The 22,253-nt window shown below is 33.5% G+C and overlaps 2 protein-coding genes across 2 annotated transcripts; both read left to right on the top strand.

The window, feature by feature from the left end:
• The first annotated feature begins 6,754 nt into the window (after positions 1-6,754).
• Positions 6,755-8,710, top strand: LOC142554280 (heat shock factor protein HSF24-like). The gene is made up of 2 exons (XM_075664987.1): positions 6,755-7,280; positions 7,783-8,710. Exons 1-2 carry the CDS (start codon positions 7,077-7,079, stop codon positions 8,416-8,418), a joined length of 840 nt encoding a protein of 279 aa, XP_075521102.1. The 5' UTR covers positions 6,755-7,076; the 3' UTR covers positions 8,419-8,710.
• A 648-nt stretch (positions 8,711-9,358) lies between these two features.
• LOC142554203 (pentatricopeptide repeat-containing protein At5g39350-like) lies at positions 9,359-12,797 on the top strand. Its single transcript, XM_075664920.1, has one exon. The coding sequence runs from the start codon at positions 9,411-9,413 to the stop codon at positions 12,336-12,338; it is 2,928 nt and encodes a 975-aa protein (XP_075521035.1). The 5' UTR covers positions 9,359-9,410; the 3' UTR covers positions 12,339-12,797.
• The last annotated feature ends 9,456 nt before the right edge of the window (positions 12,798-22,253 follow it).

The following is a 22,253-nucleotide window of genomic DNA, read 5'->3' as shown; positions in this document are numbered from 1 at the left end:
AGATAAAATTTGAAATTTGTTGTAAACTCTTTCCGATACTTTCTTAATTCGTGAGAAAAATCAAACAAATATATATGTGTAGGATGTAGAAAGTATTGTTCTACTCGAACTATCTTCTCATTTGCCTAGATAGTTCACGCTACATTGAGAGCCCCCATAAAAAAAATGTATTTGAAACTACAATTTTAATGTGATATTGTATTTGCAAAACTGTAAAAAAATAAATAAATGTGACGCTTCTACGTAATTTCAGAATGATAGACATGAGTTTGCACCGTAATTAATTCATATGACACGACCTCCAAACTTAAATACCTACATTTATTCTTAAACAAAATCTCTTGTTCGATGTGAGATAAAACTGATTTCTCGCTTATCAAGATGATAATCCATCTATCCAATATATTGCAAAAATTTGTGTGAGACTATCTCACAGATTGTATTTTGTGAGACGGATCTCTTATTTGGGTCATCAATAAAAAAATATTACTTTTTATGCTAAGAGTATTACTTTTTATTGTGAATATCTGAAATATTACTTTTTATGCTAAGAGTATTATTTTTTATTGTGAATATCGGTAGGGTTGACCTATCTCACAGATAAAGATCCGTGATACCGTCTCATAAGAGACCTACTCCCAATATACATAGGTTTATTTGTGTGTTTTATGTGTATTAAGAAAATTATTTAAAAAATTAAATTTCTCTCCGTTTAGCTTATATTTATTTAATGAGCGTTTTAATAGGATATCAAAATTCATTGGAAGTAGATAATTTATTTAATGAATAAGAATAAATTAGTACAAGAATCGATAAAATAATAAATATAGACAATGAATTATATATTTGGAACTAGAACCATTAACATAAAAACTCATTTAAGACGGTTTGATATGTCAATTTTATAAGATGTATATTCTATTTGGATCACCGATGAAAAATATATTTTTTATGACAAAAGTTTACTTTTTATTATAAATATGAGCATGATTGATTCATCTCATGAATAAAGATCTGTGAGACCGTCTCACAATAGATCTACTAATGGATTAATTCTGAACACATAATTAATATTAATTAATTATGCTTTTGTCTCTTGAAATGAAGCAAATGTATCTATATTTTGGATTTGTGGGTGCAATTAATTGATTTCATTGCCAACCGTTATTATCGATCAATGCTATTGATGAAAAAGGAAGCAAGAGATTGCAACTAATTCAAAAAATGAATATATCGAGAAAATGAAGGACATGGGATTTAGGTTTGTAGGGATTCAGAAAATTCGATGGACCAAGCTGTACGCTTACCAACGTACAAAATGTTCCATTCAAATTTTAAAACAATATAAAATAATTTATATAAGAATATTAATTTCCTGTTTCAAAAAAAATATTTCCTTTACAATTTTTTATAAAATATTTTAAATATAAATGTGGTGTGTACGTATATATTAGTTGAATGGACTATTCAAATGTATATCTGGCCTCATTATCTGCCATTAAAGGACTAGTAATTGCTTACATATGGAAAACTATATTTTCAACCATATGTTAAGATCGAAACATAAATCTAATTTAACCTCAAAAGCTATCTCAAATGGGTGGATTGTCCAAGTCCATATATGCAATTTTTAAGATATTTTATCCAACCGATGTGGTACAACTAACACACTCCTCTCACGCCCAGGAATAACATTTGGAGCGTGAAGTTTACAAATGACCCAATTATGGGCAGAACATGTGGCCCAACTATGGAAATTCCAATACATAGCGATGAAACATGAGCTCTGATATCATGTTAAGATTAAAACTTGGATCTAACTCAACCCTAAAAGCTAGCTCGAGGGGGGAGGATTGTCCAAGTCCATATATGGAACTCCCAGATATTTTATCCAACAGATATGGAACCACTAACAAAAATTTTATTTTCAACACTAAAATTAAAATTAGCGTAGAAAAATTAAACCCGATGAATAATTGGTTTGCGGGGTTATGCATGCAGACAACATTAAATCCAAGAGATTAATTTTTTTAATTACGGTGATAATATTATAATCAACAAATTGATTAAAATTTAAAATATCATATGTATACAGGATAGAGTGAATATAACGCCACCATTGATATACATTTCAAGGAATACAAGCGTGCTTATAAGCGTAATTAGGTAATTTTATATATAGTATATTGACCTCCCCTAGCTAGGTTAGTTAGGAACAATATCAGTTAGGTAGTCAAGCCCATTCAATGAGTGGTAATTAATTTTTTTTATAACTTTCTTTAACAAATTTAAAGTTTGTAAAGAAAAATAAATAAATGAGAATCTATTTGGAATTCAACTAAACCTTATATTGGAAATACATTATGTATACCATGAGCTTATAATTTGAAGATATATACATTGGTATAAGATATTTTGGATAATGTCCAAAAATAAATTCATGGGAGTTTATGCTCAAAGTGAACAATATCATTTCATTGTGCATATATATTATTTCTATTGTATAACAAGTGATATCAGAGCTATGATCGATATCGAGTCATGTGTGTGGAATCATCGAATACTTAAACGAACGATGTGAGAACTCCCAGTAAATCCGTGATGAGATTGAAGTAGACGATGCTCAAAGTATTTCGTGTAAGGCGTGCGCTCCTAACGCGGTGGATAAAAGTGACCTCGAGGATCGATGGATTGGATTGAGAGGAAGTCCAGACCATGAGAAAAATTGTGGTCTTTCATTTGATGAGAGGATTATTGGTAATTCAACCAAAGTCTCATATTGAAAATATGTTAGGAAGATCGCAAGTTGATATGATGAAATGATATCCACGTCGATATGACATATTTTAGTTAAAATCTTATTAAAAAAAATTCAATAAGATTTTATGGCCAAAGTGGACGTAACATACTATTGTGTAGTTTATGCATGACTTCCATTGTACAACAGAACCAATGAAAAACTCCTATGTCTATATGAGTATTTATAAATATTTTTTATAACATACATTCTCTCATTAAAATTTCAAGACCTTAGCAAATTTTTTGAAATGTTTAAATTATATGGGTTCGATAGACGAGATCAAGATTTCAAATTTATGATAAAATTTTGATTTTGAGATTCAACTGTAACAAACATTTTTTTCAGCTAAATAATTATATCGGCTCGATAAAGCTTGAAAAGGTGAGAATTAATTGGGATTCATTAGTCGCTTCATTTTATCCAAGATGGACTAAAGATGACAAAACTAATTAATTTAAGATAATGAAGAAGAGGCAAATGATGGATTAAATTATTTTAATAAAAGGTGTGACAGATATAGAACCCGACTTTAGATTGGTAGTGTACACAAGTACAATGGGCGACGATATCTACTGAGTACCAAACATGTAGTGTTAAACACGCTTTTATGAGAATATAAACCGCGCGAGGGAAGAAGCATTTTCCAACCACGCTATGTCCTGTATAGTCGATATTTTTAGTACATGTTTTATAAAAAAAAATCGAATTGTAAATTTAAATGTCAAGTTTATTTATAAAATTTGTAAACAAATAAAATTTTGCCTTGAAAAATTCAATCATAAAAATGATACGGAGAGTGAAAATTTTAAATGTTTAATTTAACAAACTAAAATTCATAAAAATTAAAGATGTTGCGGTAATTTATGATTCGTTTGTATTATATTTGATATTGAATTATAATTATAATATATATATATATATATATATATACGATTAACAATAAATTTAGATATACATCACATCTTTTTCATGATAAGATAAGATCAATATTATTTTTAAGTTTTCAAAGATAATAAACTCTAAAAAAATTCATAATAAGATAAGATTAATCCTAAAATAATATGAATGGCCTCCCTATCAAGATATCCAACTTTCGATTGGAAAGATTACGCACGGCAAGCAGGGGTTCCACTTCCACTACCACTAGTAAATAAACCAACCCTCGTGCGATAATATATATTTTTAGTGATGGGATGCACGCGTGTGATATGTGCAGATAGAATAAAGTTAAAAGTGGCAGGTGCTCTAAGATTTTGTTTCCAGACAATATTTCTTTAGGGCAACAAAGGCTTTTGGTACTGCAATGGCACTCGTAAGAGCTTTCGATTAAAAGGAACAAGCCAAGATTATTTATTCATAGCCCACATGAGAATGTGGACTTCATATTTATAGCCCGCATAAGAAAAATATATATAACATTTAATTGCAGAGATTTCAAATGCAAACCCGACCTTTTAATATATATATAGATCACGCTAGCCAGTTAAACTATACAGGTAAACTCGTCGTGACAATTAAGCTCGTCCAAATTAGTAAGAAGAATCGAACTTCTGACCATCGATTAAATGCTACCTACTTTATCAACTCGAACACCTCTTATAGACTTGAATTCGAATTTCTATTGATAAACTTTGATCTAGAACTTCTGAGAAAGTAATTGAAATTATGTAAAAAATTTATTAAGAAGTTGTTTCAAGAAACAATGAGGGTGAATCTTTTTAATAATTTTTCTTGAGCATATACGATATTAAAAATTCTGTATTATAATATCGATTCCATCTATTATTTGTTAGATAAATATTTTTCGAAAGATTGTTTACTTAAAGTTATCAGTTGAAGTTTTAGCACAATATAATAGAAGTTTCAAATATTTTCTTACACGATATTTTCAAATTTGAGAAGCTTAATTTTTTAAACAAATAATTTTATTATTAAAAGCTTAAAGAGCATGTTTACCATAAAAAAATAGAGTTACAGATGAAGAGCCGAAATTAGTTATACATTGCCCACTCTGATGTTTAATACCAATGTTTTCACAACTGATCTAGTGATCGAACCAATTTACCTTAAAAATAGTTCAATCGGCCGAACCACAAAAATGTTATACCATATAAAATAATAATATATTATAGAAAATAATATATTTAAATGTTAAACATTGAAAATGTTATACGATATAAAATAATAATATATTATAGAAAATAATATATTTAAATGTTAAACATTGAATATGTATACAACGATAAAAATATATATTTATCGAAGTATAAAATCTAAATAAGAAAATTATAATCAAATATAATTATATATATACACGGACAAAATAAATAAATCAAAATAAACTCTAATATAGTATTTTTATATATGTAAATTTGAAATAGTCATATACATGTATAAAATTAAAAAAAATCTATCAAGATATTAAGTTGGGATGAATTCAAAATCGAGTACTAAATTTGATATAAGAGTGAATTTTAAAAATATCAGAAATCCAAATAATCATATATGTACAAACTATTAAGGTTATAACATCTTAATTTAGTCAACAATAAATTTGAAATTTACTCAATTTTTTTCATCCAAGCGTTTCAAATCTATGAAGATATTATATTGGGATAAATTCATATGTGTAGCTGGTGTAAAAAGTCAACATAGGTGGATCAATATATCCATAATCAATCAGTTCAAAAAGGTGAATATCCATAATCAAATTTCAATGAAATTGTGTACAAACTTTATTTAATCTTTTTCCTTGTAATGGTCAAAACTTTACACAATGCGTTCAAGAATTAGGTTAATGCATATGCAATGCTGATTCGGCTTCTTGTATGATGTTGGTGATGTCGAAAATCATGTAGAGAATTACTTCGATTAACTGGCATTAGGACAGTGCCTCTATTCTAGATCCGAGGCCTGCGATACATCTAAGACCTAAATGTTCAGACATGCATGCACCCCTAATGACCTCAAATGCATCGGGCCGTTAACACTACCCTCAAACAACCAACCCCAAATGTCTCTTGAGTGTCTTGTTTTGACCTCGAAATCCTAGTTCGTGTCGAATATTTAAATCATTTAGCAAATGGTATGAATAGCTCGCGATCGGAGATCGGAAGGGTTGTAAGTTGCTCGGGAGTATATATCTAGCAGCGCCAGAAACCGGCTGCTTGTCTCAGGGTGTCACTTTCTTGTATACGTTTAATGTTTTCATACCAATTTAGACAGTGGAGCTGTAAAAATTGGATTTAGATTCACATTATTATTTTAAAAGGTCCGGTCTGATTCATATTTAAAACGAAATATGATGTATTTTGGCATGAAAGTAGTAATATTTATGTGTCGATTGGAGTAAAAAATGAGTTTCACAAAATTCACAAGAGTTTTTTTATACATATATAGTCTTATTGGTGATGCCGACCAACTTGTTAAAAACATGTGTATCTTTTTTGACCGAGGGAATGGCGGCAATTCCCACACATGAAATGGAAAGGAAATCGAAATCGTTGGGTGCAAAAATCAAAATTCAACAACTTATATGTCACGTCGTACTTTACAAGCCCACCTTTTTATTTAGGTCTTCCCCATTCATTAATTACACCATCACTACTAAGATAAGGTTCTTCGAGAACAAGATTACCATATCAGACGGTATTCTTATAATATAATATTTATTATCTTTGTTTTTTTCTAGAATAAAATTGAGATCAGCGAAACGAAGTTTTCTTGGGTCAGTTTCATTACGTACCTTGAATGATAATATCTAAATTCTTTAATAAAAATTATTTAACAAAAGGTTTTAATATTTCTTTTTTCAGAAAGGAAATTTTATTTTTCCAAAGAAAGTTCAGAAAAATACGAAAATAGCATTTACGAATTAATTGGTTGTTTGTTTGAAACATTTGAAAAGGGGTACCAAAAATGGGTTTTGTTTCCATATATATGAATTAATTCTTAGATAGGTAGACTGTCCCATTGCCGGTGCCCATTTTTTCCTCTGTCTTCCATTATTTAAATTCCCCGCAACCAGGAATTCCCAGGCCCCAGATTTCTCCCAAGAAGTTATGGTTGATCTTCCCCTCTGTCGGGTCATCAGACCATTGCCAAAACAAGAAAAATTATCCGATGGGAACTGCTAAAATCTCGAAACACGATCTCGTTCGTTCTGGGTTTGGATTCTATTGCTGGGGCTGGGAATTCCTCGCCGCCCTCTTGCTCTTTAGTTGCTGATCGATTCTTTCTTTTGTCTATTGAGAGATTTTGGTCTTTTGAGTGATCGATGGCGCTGAGGTCGGTTCCGGCGCCATTCTTGACTAAGACTTACGATTTGGTGGATGATCCGGAGACCAACGACGTGATATCGTGGAACGAGAGCGGGACGACGTTTGTTGTCTGGAAAACAGCGGAGTTTGCTAAGGATTTGCTGCCCAATTACTTCAAGCACAACAATTTCTCCAGCTTCGTTCGCCAGCTGAATACCTACGTAAGTTTCTTGATCATCAAATGTTTGCTGAATTAGCCTCTGACTTTTGCTCCTTTTCTTGCTGATCTCCGTCTTGATTATATGAAAACTTATCGAAAAACTGTAATTTTGGTCAGTCTGTCAAATTTGGTAAAACAAGCTATTAAAGTTGAGTTGGTTTGATATCAAGTTGTCAACTATCAAATAAAGAATGGTCTATTTTTTCCCCTTGCTTTTTTCTCTAAAATAATTGGAGTTCTGACGTGCAAGTTTATGAGCTAAATAGTATTGTGCTTATAAATTTTTAATGTTTTGAACTTTATGTATGCTTCTTGCAATATAAAGATTTATTAACAGAGAGATTTTCAAGATTCTAGTTATAACATTAAAAAAATTGATCCAGCTTATTGATTTTTATGAAAAAATATGTCGCAATTTATTTGCCCAAAAATTGGTAATCCATGGATTATTTTCTTTGATTTTGTGCCATCATATAGTGCCTGATCGGAATTATCTCTTGCAGGGTTTTCGAAAAACTATTCCAGACAAATGGGAATTCGCCAACGACAACTTCAAGCGAGGAGAAAGAGATCTCTTGACCGGAATCCACCGCCGTAAAATAGCTTCTTCACAAAACCCGGCCGGCGGGAAGGCCACAGCCGCCGATAACCAAAATTCCCCGGCGATCTCCGGCGAAGATTTAGGATCAACCTCCACTTCATCTCCTAACCCCAAGAATCCCAGCTCACTGGGGATACAGGCTTCGGCTCAGCTCGCGGCTGATTTATCGGATGAGAATGACAAGCTGAAAAAAGATAATCAGACGCTGAGTTCGGAGCTGACGCAGACCAAGAAACAGTGCGATGAATTGATTGCTTACTTGAATCGGCGGCTGAATGTCTCTCCGGAGCAAATCCAACGCATTATGAAGCTCGGATGCGGGGTTGACGGTGGTGTGGTGGGTGGTCAAGGTTTAGATAGTGACGATTATGACGAACATGAGAATAGTATGAAACTGTTTGGGGTAGTTTTGAAAAAGAAGAGAGGTCGTGATGACAATATTAATTTTTCAGGGCCCGAAATGAAAGAAATGAAAAGTAGGGTTCCTTGCTTTAGGATTTCAGAGTCACCTGAAAACAGCGGGAAGGTCTATAACTGACCACTCGATTAGTGCCACGTGGCATTTGGTAAATAGTTCTAGGTTGTGACACTGGGTTGGGTAATAAAGTAAAATTTACATGAGCAAAATGGGAGATGAAAACAAATGAATCTTCCATCTCTGTTGCTTAATATTTTGTTTTCTTTGTTTTTTCGATTTGGGTTTATTTTTTTTTATATTGTTATTTTTAGTTGAGTAGGTCTCTTATGAGATGATCTCACAAATATTTATCTTTGAGACGATTAAACCTTACCGATATTCACAATAAAAAGTAATACTCTTGCATAAAAAAGTAATATTTTTTATGGATATCCAAATAAGATATATGTCTCATAAAATACGATCCGTGAGACCGTTTCACGCAAGTTTTTACTTTTTTAGTTAGGTATATAACATGTCTGATCGAACTTTTTTAGCCTATACAAACAAAAAAGTGAAATTAGAGATTTGAAAAATATTTTATTTTAAAATAGATCAAAGTTTTATTTTTAATTATCACATAATAATTCAAGAGTTGTCTATCTAATAGTGAAATTGAATTGATTATGTAGAATAATGTACAAGAGTAAATGATTAGTCAATATTACGATGTAATTAAAACATTAAAGTTGTACACTTTATTTTAATTATCTTCCTATCATCCCATCAAAATATTAGATTTTTTATTTTAATTTATCAAATAAATAAGATAATTTGTAATTAATATAACATTTTGCCAAAATTAAAAATAAATAGTTGTTTAAAAAATATGCTTTAAAATGTATATATTTATGGTGAAACTTAAAAAGAACAGTAAAGGTAATTTTGTCTATTTTAATGCAAAAAGTCAAAACGAAATATATATCATTCTTAAATAATTTCTTATTAATAATAGTATTTTCTAAAAATTAAATCTTTTATATTTTGTTAATAATAATTAGCAAAAATATAATCTAAGCCATTCCTAAAAAAAAGGCATCTCACTAAATGATGAAGATGGAGTTTAAGCTTTCATGGCGAACTTAACTGGTTCCTCTCTGAGAAACCAATTTCTCTACAACAGTTCAAATTTTTCCACCATTGTCCTTTCATTGTTTCCATGCTGCCAGAAGCGCCAAGATTTTAGGGCCTTGAACGCTTTATTAATTGTAAATGGATTGATTGAGCACCAATCTTTAATCAAACAATTTATTATCAAGTGTTGTCATCTGGGATTTCCGGATTTAGCTCTCTCAGCTTTCAAAACAATCGAAAAGCCGAGTCTTTCGATGCAGAATCTTTTTCTTGGGAGTTTATGTGACAATGGTCTGTTCGGGAATGTGTTGAGTGTTTACGAAATGTGTCGAATTTCGGGAAGTCTTTCGGACAACTACACGTATCCTTTTGTGATCAAGGCATGCTCTGCGTTGAGTGACACTGGGCGTGGTGAATCGATGCATTGTCTCGTTACAAAGGATGGTTTTGGGGAAAATCTTGTTGTGCAAACGAGCCTGGTTGATTTTTACTCCAAAGGTGGTGAAATGGATAACGCACGTAAGTTGGTCGATGAAATTTCTCAACCAGATGTGGTTACTTGGAACGCTTTGATTTCTGGATTTTCTTTTAATTCGTTTGACGATGAGGTTTTTCGGGTTTTTCATGAAATGAGATACATGGCAATGAGGCCTAACACTAGCACATTTGCTAGTTTGTTTCGGGTATGCTCGAAATTAGTAGCTTTTGATTTTGGAAAATCTCTTCATGGACTTGCTTATAAACTTGGATATGCAATGAGGGAGTCTTTAGTGCCTGCGCTGATTTCTACTTATGCTAATTGTCGGGACATGTTGGCTGCTAGAAATATTTTTGATACTTCGACATTCAAGAATGTTGTTATTTGGAATGCTATAATATCTGCTTATACACGGAATAATAAACCAGAGGATGCTATTGCTTTGTTTCAGAGAATGTTACTCGATGATATTAAGCCTGATGTAGTGACTTTTGTGTCTCTTATTCCTTCTAGTGAGAATCTTGGGTGCCTTTGTTATGTCGAGTCGCTTCATGCTTATGTAATGAAATTTGGGTTCACTAAACAACTCTCTGTTGTCACGGCCCTTCTGTCAGTTTATGCAAAATTAGGAAATATTTATTCAGCTGAGTTACTTTTTTGTAATGTCAACCAAAGGAACCTCTTGTCGTGGAATTCCATGGTTTCAGCATATGCCAGCAACGGCCTTTGGAAGCATAGTTTGACTGCATTTCATGACATGCAGATGGATGGTTGTAAGCCAGACGCAATCTCGATTATTACTATCCTCACTGTATGCTCTGAATTGGAGGCTATTTTGCTGGGAAAATCCGCACATGCTTTTAGCGTTAGAACGGGGATTGATTCGAATCTTAATGTGTGCAATTCACTGATGGGATTTTACATTGACTGCCGTGAGTTGGCAGTTTCTTTTAATATATTCGATAGAATGGCTCTCAAAAGTGTTGTTTCATGGAACACTATGATTTCTGGGTGTGTGGATAATGGAGAAGCAGAGAGATCACTGCTCCTATTGCATCATATGAGGCTACAAGGTGTTGAGTTTGATTTGGTTTCTTTAATAAGCATTCTTTCATATTGCAATGAGTTTCAAAATCTAATCTTGGGGTCGGCCATTCATAACTATGCTATCAGGACTGGATTTGCTGATGATATTTCCTTAGCTAATTCTCTTGTCACCATGTATATAAACTGTGGACAGCTTGGAGCAGGAAGGTTACTCTTCAATGACATGCCTAATAAAAGCGTGGTTTCTTGGAATGCTATTTTGACTGGCTATAGATATCATAACTCACCGAAGGAGACTTTGGAATCGTTTATTCTTATGATAAAGAAAGGTCACAGACCAAATTACGTAACCTTGCTGAACGTGTTACCTGCTTGTTGTACAAATCTTGAAGGTAAATCAATCCATGCTTACATTTTAAGACTTCAAATCCCTCTAGAAACTAATCTTCTCACTTCTCTCATAATCATGTACGGTAAATTTGGAAATTTCGCTTCATGCTTGGCGCTGTTTCACGAGGGAGAGAAAGGGAGCATTTCCTCGTGGAATACTGTTCTATCTGCATACTTACTTTCAAAGAATGCCAGAGGGGCAGTTGCCTTCTTTCGTGATTTACTTCGGAACAACATTGAGCCTGATAATATAACTATTCTGAACCTCATTTCAGCTTGTCGCCACCTGCAGAACTTACATATTTCAAACTCTATATTGGCTTTTGTGGTACAAAAGGGATTTGATAAAGATGTTGCTATTAGTAATGCGTTGATTGATCTATTCGGGAAATGTGGAAGCATCCGTTCTGCAAAAACACTCTTTGATCTCTTGCCACAAAAGGACACAAAATCTTGGAGTACAATGATTAATGTGTATGGTTTAAATGGGGATGGTGAATCTGCTTTGTCTCTTTACTCACAGATGAGGCTTCTAGGTTTGAAGCTGGATAAAGTGACCTACATGGGGATTTTATCAGCTTGCAGCCATTCTGGTTTAGTCCAACAAGGAAGGATGGTATTTAACTGTATGATACAAGATGGTGTATTGCCATGTATGGAGCATTATGCGTGCATATTAGACCTCCTTGGTAGAAAGGGCTATTTGAACGAGGCTCGGGATATTGTCCAAAATTTGCTTTGTAAGCCTTCGGAAAGTGTTCTTAAGTCCTTGTTAGGTGCTTGCTTGAGTCATGGAAATTATGAACTCGGAGAGGAATTTGGTAGGCTACTGCTAGAAACGAACTTGAAAGATCCTGGAGCATACGTGATTCTACACAATATCTACGCAGCAGCAGGAAAATGGCTGGATGCTGACAATGTGAGGTTGACCATGGAACAGAATCGATTCCATAAACCACTTGGCTTCAGTCTTATTGATGTTAATGCTGGAATACTCGATGTGCAATCATAACATCCAAAAGGGTGGCAAACGAGCAGAGGACAAGAACTTGATTGTCGCCTTTCTAAATGTTCCCACACAATACAACGTCATAAGCATGGGCAGACTTGTTTGTTTTAGCCATTTTTCTTGTGTATCACCTTCTCAGTTCTCATCGACAAAATTTGAATCCATAGGTGTCTGCAGGCTAAGTCATCAGTAAAAAAAAGGCATTGAGTTCAGCTGCAACGGCACACGTGGGAAATGAACTGGGAACGAACCAACCTAGCAAAGTTAAAGCTCCATCCTGGCACAGCTTTAAGAGCACCATTCTGGCAAGTTTGATTGCCACGACATACATGGTAATGTTTCTTGGTAGGGGTTGAGTTACCCTCCACGTATATCTAATGACCACAATTGTAATGAAAATTCTTTTGTATGAGTTCAAGTATGGACTAACATATATTTGAATTAATGATTAGCTTCAGATTGACACATGTTCTGTCATATAATATACTTCTTTTTTTGAAAGAAAAAAGCAATATATTACTCTCGAGAATAGTTGAGTACAACTTCTTGAGCAATACATTTCTCTCGAGAATCGTTAAACACAACTTCTTTGTAGCCAAGAAGGAAAATCAGAATTCATCCAAATTACACTATAAGCAATCGAAGCAGCGACTTTTGCCAATTTGTTAGCTGCCCGGTTAGCTCATCTCCACATATTTGAATTCCCACAAAATCGTGGTCCGAAAGAAGCTTTTTTATTTGAATAATTACCAAAACCTCAGGGAAAAAGAACTCAATGGTAGCATTCACTGCTCGGATTGCTTCCAATGAATCTGAATACACTCGCACATTACGGATACTAAGTTGTTTACAAAGATTCATTCCAGCTAGAATGATAATTAATTCACCCGTGAAAACCGAGCCAGGATTGCAAATGGACGAGCCATAGCCGCTACAGTCTGTCCCCGGCATCTCGAATGATACCACCTATTGAGAAACAACCCTTGATAATATTGATTCCCGCGTCTACATCCAATTGAAAATTCCCCACCGGAGGTTTATTCCATTTTTAATACTGCCAAGATAAATCTTCATTCTCCACAAATTAAAAACAAGCACGTATTATTTTCTTTCCAAAATAATATATCATTTGTGAATTCTTACTGAACTGAAACTAAACCCAAATTAAACCGAGTCAAATAAACTAAAGCTCTACCAGGTACTATCCGTTTATCAACAAGATTTAAACACGAGATCCTACTAAAATCAATTTTTTTACTACTCGAATCAATAAAGTGATAAATATTCATGTATGTGTTGAACATAATTATACAAGTCAAAAATCCGTTTTTGAGCAATAAAAGATGGATAAATAATAATTATAAATACACATAGATGCATTCTGGATATTCAGCTAACATTCAAACCAATCCAAAGAGTTAGTTCTATATGTCAAGGGATACCGGTCGAAAACTGACTCGAAAAAAATTCCCCAAACACAAGAGTTGGTAAAATGATTAATGCATGACAAATTTAAATAGACTAGTTCTATTGATTGATAAGTATAATCTAATCGTAAATATAAATCAAACATAATTTTGTTTTGTTAGAAATAAAATAAAATTATTTAATTGATCTACTACATATAATCAAGCGAGTTATATATTTTTTATAAATACATATAAAGTTTAATTTTTTATATAATTATTGGTGAGATTATTTTTCAAAAGCAAAAAAAAAACCAAAAGATTAGATATAAATATGTCGAGACTAAAAAATTGAAATAATATGTACATTCGATTTTTTATTAATGAACTTTTTAACTTAAAACTCAGCCTTCTGAGACAAAAATAATGTATAATCACGTAACTTATGAGTCGATATATATGATTATTGATATGTATGACGAGGGCAATTGAGTTTATATATTCGAGTACATAAAAAAAATATGAAGAGTAACATCATACGAATTAAAATAATGGATTAATTCATGATCACCAGTTTTCAGAATCTTATGAACGACGCACACCAAATTAGAAAATTCAAAAGCAAAAGATGCCGATCAAAAGCACACGTGAAGCTGCATTTCCCCGAAAGTTGCTACCAGATTCTTCTACCACCTCTACAAATCCCTCACAAATTTCTCCAATTTTTTTCAGTCATCACTCGCCAAATTTTATAGACCATACAGAACAAAAAACGAAAATAGATGGCGTTGATGTGCTTCATCGAAGTGTTGAATACGAACCGTGAGATGTCGGCGGAGGAATTCAAGGCGTGGCTCCGACGCTTTGATTTCGACGGAGACGGCCGTATCAGCCGCGAGGAGCTGAAGGAAGCCCTCCGCAGCCTGCACATGTGGTTCGGCTGGTGGAAGGCGCGTCGGGGAGTGACAGCCGTCGATTCCAATCGCAACGGCCAGATCGATGGTGCGAAGGAGATCGAGAATCTGGTGATTTACGCGCAGAAGCAGTTGCACATGAAAATTTATGATGAGAACGACTATTACCGGTGATTCATGCACGCTTGTAACTGTAAAAAATAATAATAATAAAAAATGGCTTGTGCTGGATTTGAATGGTATTGCGAGTTCTTTAATCGGCAGCATCATCTGAAATGGAAAGGGATTTCAGGTTTTGTTTAAGACTCGATCGAGTAAGATTGGAAATATGGATTTCATAGTTTGGACTTCAAAATTAATCCCTCTCGCCAACAATCAAAACATATTTTTTTTAGAGTAGGTTTTCTGATACGATATCATGAATCTTTACCTGTGAGACGGGTTAACCCTACCGATACTCACAAAATACGACCAGTGAGACCGTTAACAAGTTTTTACCTATTTTTTTATGATTTAAAATATTAAGAGTAATATAATTATCGTGAACTGATAATTAAGAGTAATATAATTATCGTGAATATATCTTATTATATTTTTTTAATGCGATTTATCTGACTAACATAGTTGGCAGAATATTATATTATTAGACCATGAATTTAATTTACCCGTGCACATCGAAAGCAACAATTTATATACGTGTAATCAAGATATATTTATTTATGTATAAAAAAATTGAATTACGATATTTTGATGGGGCCGTTGGATATATCAGCGCGCACATTCAAACAAAAAGAAAAAAGAATTTAACTGAAAAAAAATCTAAGAGAATAATTTAATTAATAAAAATGTAAGTAAATAAGTCTACTGAGTAAAATTTTAATTAATTAATATTTATATAATGATGATTTATAACAAAAATAAGAATATGTGGGGGTTATGTTTTATTATTTTAGAGATTATTAAAATATCAACAACAAAATATCTTACAAATATGTGTACATATTGCGAGTCTCTACAGACAAACAGCTTGCAGTGTTTGCTTTTATTATCTATTGTCGTAGTTGGGACCATTTAGAAATTTCAACATTATTAAACGATCAGTTAAAATATTATAATTGTAGTTCCTTATATCCTATACCTAATAAATCTAGTTAATTTTCATTTGATGGAGAGCTATTAATTCAAATGAATCATTAATGAAACTATAAGCAACAATGGTTTTGATGGGAAATTTTTTAGTTGGCAAAAACTTGTGTGAGACGGTCTCACGGGTCGTATTTTGTGAGACAGATATCTTATTTGGGTCATCTATGAAAAATATTACTTTTTATGCTAAGAGTATTACTTTTTATTGTGAATATCGGTAGGGTTGACTCGTATCACATATAAAAATTCGTGAGATTGTCTCACAAGAGACGTACTCTTATTAATTTTGTGTTGTAAAAAAATTGTGCTATTTTATTAAATAATTTTGTAATATAGTGTAATCAACTTTATACTACAAGCTAATAAGTGTGTTAGATAGGATGAGTGCAACAGTTAAAATGCGATTCTCTATTAGGTTAGCAATCGATGAAGCGATTCTCATTCAGAACCTATATCTCGAACACCTTAGATTAAATTAGTGAGTGTGTGATCAAATGTGTGAAACTGATAACTTAAGAATGGTAGATTTGTTTCTAGATCAAAGTTCTCGGGTAAAATCATTTCACGTCTCCTTTTCTTTCATGAATAAAAAGATTCCACTAGAAAATTTTGAATTATATAATCACTTGTACATATAACATCATTTTAACTGACGTCACACTCTCAGTTACAGAAACACGATTTTTTGATATTATAAACCAGAACATAAATAATATCAGTTGCGAAAACATAAAAGAAAAATATTTAACTAAAATTTTAAATTAAATCGACTTCAAGACAATATGTATTACTTTGATATATCTTTGCGGCATTAGCATACTGGCATTTATTTCATAAATTTTTGATTATATCAGCCTATATTCGATGAGAAGTTATGTTTACAAACATTGGAAATGAATCTTGTCAAACCATACTCGTGGTGCTTGACTTGATAAATGTGTATTGTCAGATGGAAGCTACAAAATATTGAACATATATGATTAAAATAAGAAAATAAATAAATATATATATAACATGATTGATTAAAAACTGATAGATACAAAAGTTTATACAGTGTCAAAGTTTATTATATGTTGCTTGGCGTGTGAGTTGGACAAAAACTTGTGTGAGACGATCTCGCAAGTCGTATTTTGTGAGACAGATATCTTATTTGGGTCATCTATGAAAAAAGTATTATTTTTTATGCTAAAATTATTATTTTTTATTGTGAATATCAGTAGGGTTGACCCGTCTCATAGATAAAGATTCGGAAGATCGTCTCACAAGAGACCTACTCATGTGAGTTGATTGTTGGTTGAACAATTCATATTTATCTTAACAACCACAGAAAAAAATAGAATATAAGAAAATGTTTGCTCTAATCCTATATATAACTTGAGATGAATCGTTGATACAGTAAAAATGTGCAATCAACTAACGTGTAATCATTTGCGCATAACGATGCATATAACAAAATCATATAATTAAAGAATAAAACAATGTAATAATCATGAAATATTTAATTCAAGGGATTGAGAGTTGAATGAAAATAATCCATAAAAAATAATGTCCGAACCTCGTTTTTTTCTTTCTTTAAAAAAAAATAGGAATATCATATATTTTAATGTTTGTTAATTTTTTTTTCTAAAATAATAATTTATAGAAGCACATTAATAACGTGGACAATGGACAAGCTGTTATGGACAGCTCAGTGAGTGGTAACAGGTAAATACAAAAAGTCAAATGTTGCGGTCAACTGAGGCAATAACCAAACTTTTAAAAGTTGGGTGACTTGTGATTCAGTACCCTTTTCTTTTCAAATTAGGTTTTAGTACCCCATTTCCCAATTTACCCTTCAAACCTTATTTTTAAATAATTGATTTTTCTATAAATAATGGTCCATCATGCTTCTGTAAAATAAATTAAATCTTATACCTTTTTGACCGGAGTACCACCGAGTTATATCCACCGTATTTTACGAACTGTTCCTCACAGTCCAACCACGCGATCGCAACCGATGGTTACTGACGCAGATTCCTCCAGCAGCACTTGGCACAACCTTAATTCGTTTCCTACCTTAAGATGTACAATATACGATAAATTTTTTGACAATAATACATGAGAGGGGCTAAGAGCAAATATCTATTTAATTAAACACAAACATTTATTAATACATTGAAACCTCCTGTAGAGGAGGAGGAACTTGTTTAGCTATTAATAGTAGCTAGGGATGTAAATGAACCATACCGTTTGCGAGCTATTCGAATCTCGCCTCGATAAAAAACTCGTTTGAGTTTGTTTGTTAATCATATCAAACCAAGCCCAAGCTCGATTTTGAGCTCGAAAATTTAATCAAACCAAGCTCAAACCTAAGGATATTCGGCTCGTGAGCTCGCAAACATGTTCGATAATAGACTCGCGAGCTCGTATTCGAGCTCGGCTCGTTTAGGTGGCTCGCAAACATGATTTTGGAATGTTCAATAATATATTGATTTATGTTTTTTTTAGCTCTTATTTGTGTCGTTTTGGTTATTTATGAATGAATTACATTTTTATGTCTGATTTAAAATTAGTTTATAGATATATTTAATTTTTAACAAGCTCGATTCAAACTCAAACTCGAGCTCAATTCTATGCTTATCGAGCTCGAAAACGAGACAAGCTCAAGCCAGGCTTGTTAAACATGCTAAACGAGCTATTAATGAATCAAGCTCGAGCCTGGCTTGATTAACATGCTAAATGAGCTTTTAACAAGCTGAGCTCGAGCTTTTCTCGAGCTCAGTAATTTCAATACAAACCGAGCTCGAGCCTGATAATAGAAGCTCGAATCGAGTTCGAGCTTGAGCCTCAAACAATTTTAAACAAACCAAGCTCAAGCCTGATACTGTTTGGTTTGGTTTGGATCGTTTACATCCCTAATAGTAGCCGTACTTGAAAAACTCATAAACTAGAAAATATTACAATTTTTTCTTGAAAGAAATGAGGAAAATGTTCGATGATCTTCACTTCTTCCTTCCTGCTTTATTTATAGAAGGCTTCTTCGGATTTGAAACACAGATTCCAAATCTTGATAAGCCTTTACAGCTTGCATATGGACCATGTAGTGGTTGAGTGGTCATTTTAAGATGGTCCCTCCATTTTTCTTGTTTTGTCTTTTTCTAGATCATTAATCTAGAAACAGTCATTTCTTGAATTTTTATCTGTCGGCATAAATAGTTTATATGCACCTGGATCAAATCAGTTTGCATCTCTCTTCTGTTTCTTCGAGCCTTTTCTGAAATTCTTTGAAATTTTTCAGCTCTTTTCTTGTTTCCTTAATCATTTTTCTGGAAACTCTGAGGTATGAAAAATACATTTTGTTTCCAGTTTGGTTTAAGTTTTGTGTGATCACTGGTTCCCGTTTGGTCTAATTTATAGATTTAATTGGGTCCAGTTTCCTGTCTTTTTATTAAATTTCCATTATCTTTAAAGATAAGGAATCCAATGTCTTTTGTCATTTCCACCTATTATTGGTGGTCTTTGTTCTTTTTCCACCAATTATTGGTGGTCCTTGAATTCCACTCACATGATTTTTCACATGGTGGTCTTTCTTTTCTTGGTGGGATAATCACATGCCCACTTTCAACTTTGTCGAGGAATCTTTGGCTTTCGGTGTCCTCGAGGAAAACGTGAATGTGGTCCATCCCCACTTGTGCTTGTGTCGGTAAAGTGTTTCCGATCAGATCTCGGTTTGAATCCTTTACCGAATTCAGGTTCCTTCTGGTTTTGGCATTCTGGACAGATGTTTTCAGACCATCTTCCTACATGTGCCATGTTACAGAATTTCCGACGAGTTTCTTTACTTGCCGGCAGCTTGCTGTTCCACAAAAGATTTCTCTTTTTCTCGAATAAATCTTTTGCAAAACTTGTTGTTTTTCCTGTCATGGTGTTTAACAGGAATGATCCGTTCACTTAATGATTATAAAATTTGAACGAAAACTTGACTTTGTCCATCTCAGTGAGACAGACCCATAGACCCCAGGCTCTTCTGGTTGAAATATCGTCTTCAGTAATTGAAGCAACCAGGGGTGTTTCTTCTGTCGGAGGGTCCTTGATAAATTTCTGAATATTTGTATCCGGTCCTCCTTAACTTGATGAAATGAAAGGCTTCGTGTGAACCTTTCCCTGCTGGTTCGGGTGCTGCACTGAAAAAGTATAACTCCAAAACATCTCATCTGGACAAATAATCGTTATTCGCCCAGGTTTCATGAACAGCTTCCTGGATCCATTTAGGTAATCCTGAGATTTCTGGAAAGTTGGGTGATGTGGTATAAACTGAGGCAAGAGCCCCGAATTCATACCATGCCTTGACCTCCTTTGGATATGAATTTGGTTTCATCCATACCCTGGGATATTTTCCTGAAACATCAACCCTGTTGGTAGCTGGGTTAATGCCAATTCTTGTTTTTAATTTCTCCCAATTTTGTTGGTAAACCTGAAATGGAGAAATTGCAACTTCATTAGTACCAACCTTAGATTTGCCTTTGTCAGTACGAGGCATAAGGTTGATCTCTCCCTCTTCAATCCCCGAGGTGAAGGGTTGACTTGAGGACTCAAGATAAGGATCAGGAGTCTCAATTTTTGTTTCAGCCGACTCATCTGGAGATGATCCCGACTTAACACTTGTGCTAGGGGTATTTGAATCCTCTGCTCCAGGTATAGAGTCCTGTACTCGAAAACTCTCCATTTGGGAAACCAATGGCTTCTCAATGCCTTGGAGGATAGGCCTTTGTGTCACAGACCATAACTGAATATAAACCTGTAAACATCATGTAATTCGACCAGAGACAACTCTCTTATCGGCTTGTTGTAGTCTTCCCGGAACTTCTGCGTTTACGACTAGCTTGTTAAACTCGTTTTGAAGCATTTCAAGGTGTTCCCTCAAATGCATCTGCATTTTGATGATGGCATCGATATCACCGCTGTCCATCTCTTGTTAAAAAATCTGCAAGAATATTTTCATGAGATTTTATTATCACAATATCAAAAATATAATTCTGACATAGTGCCTGCCATCTTAATCATCTGGCCTTCTCAGGTTTAGACTCAATTATATTCCTTAAGAAAGCTTTTACCTGTGTGTTATCAACTTTCAAAGTGAATTTCTTTGCAAGTAAAAATAATGGTCATTTTTCAAAAGCCTTTTTACTGCATAAAATTCCTTTTCGTTAATATGTCATCTGATGGCTTCTGCATCTGAGAATAACCCACTGCAATATCTGCATGGTTGTTCTCCATCTGGTGTGAGCTTAGTAAGAACTGCTGCCCACCAATGATCACTGGCATCAGTATATAATATCAGACCACCTTCGTCCTGAGGAATCGCCATTTTTGGAAGATTTTTACAAATCTTCTTTAAATAAACCAGTCCTTCTGTGTGTTCTTTTGTCCATATAAACCTTTCATCTTTTTTCAATAATGGACTGAACACCTTCCTGTATTTTGCTAGGTTTTTTTATAAACATCCCAGCAAAATTAACAATTCATAGAAAACTTTGAAGTTGTTTCTTGTCTTTGAGACTTTCTGGAAAATTCTGCACCTTTTCGACAATGTGGTCTTGCAGAATTATTCCTGACTCATCGATTTCAATTCCGAGGAATTCAATCTTTCTTGTTGCAATGACTGCTTTCTTTTCAGATAAAACCAGTCCTTCTTTTTTACAAACCTTAGAGAAAATCTCCAAGTGTTTAACATGTTCATCCATATTTCTAGATGCTATTAAAACATCGTCAATATAAACAAACATAAATTTAAAATAATCTTTAAAAAGATTATCCATTTTCCTTTGAAATATCTGGGGTGAATTAGCCAATCTCATTGGTAATACTTCCCAAATATAATGTCCTTGAGGTGTGGAGAAAGCTGTGAATTTCTTGCTTTCTTCCTGCATCCGAATTTTGTAAAATCCAGACTTACAGTCAAACTTAGAGAATATCTTGACGTTGCGAATGCAACTAATCAAGTGTTCTCTACTAGGTATAAAATACCCATCAAACTCCAGAATCATATTAATTTCTTGGTAATTAATAACTAGTCTGGGTTTTCCTCGTTTTATCTCACCATGATTTCTTACCAGGAATCCTGGACTGCTATATGGTGACATACCTGCTTTGATTAAATCAAGGTCCAGGTGTTCCTTGATTATAATCTGCATATCCCTTTGATCAATAATATTCATTGGGATAGGCTTACAACGGACAAATTCATACTCTTTGCCTTCCTTAATTTTAAGGCAAGCTTTGAGTTGATTTCTGTCACACCATGCCAAGGGATCTTCATTGTAATTTTTTTTATCCTTTTCTTGACATCTTCCAATGATACCTTAGATTCGAACTCTACTTTATTCTTTGTAGAGTTATCTTAAGACATTCTATATCTTCTGGTTGGAGTACTTGATCTGCTCTTAACTGGAGCATTATTTCTCCAAACCGTC

The sequence above is a fragment of the Primulina tabacum genome, chromosome 1 (genome assembly GCF_025594145.1).
Source record: "Primulina tabacum isolate GXHZ01 chromosome 1, ASM2559414v2, whole genome shotgun sequence".
Classification (NCBI taxonomy): Eukaryota; Viridiplantae; Streptophyta; class Magnoliopsida; order Lamiales; family Gesneriaceae; genus Primulina; species Primulina tabacum.
The sequence above is the reverse complement of the archived record's forward strand: the minus strand, read 5'-3'. Positions and strand labels throughout refer to the sequence as shown.

Coding starts and splice junctions, on each gene's coding strand:
- LOC142554203 (XM_075664920.1), top strand. CDS start 9,411: ATGGCGAACTTAACTGGTTCCTCTCTGAGAAACCAATTTCTCTACAAC.
- LOC142554280 (XM_075664987.1), top strand. CDS start 7,077: ATGGCGCTGAGGTCGGTTCCGGCGCCATTCTTGACTAAGACTTACGAT. Junction 7,281..7,782: donor TTCGCCAGCTGAATACCTAC/GTAAGTTTCTTG, acceptor TATCTCTTGCAG/GGTTTTCGAAAAACTATTCC.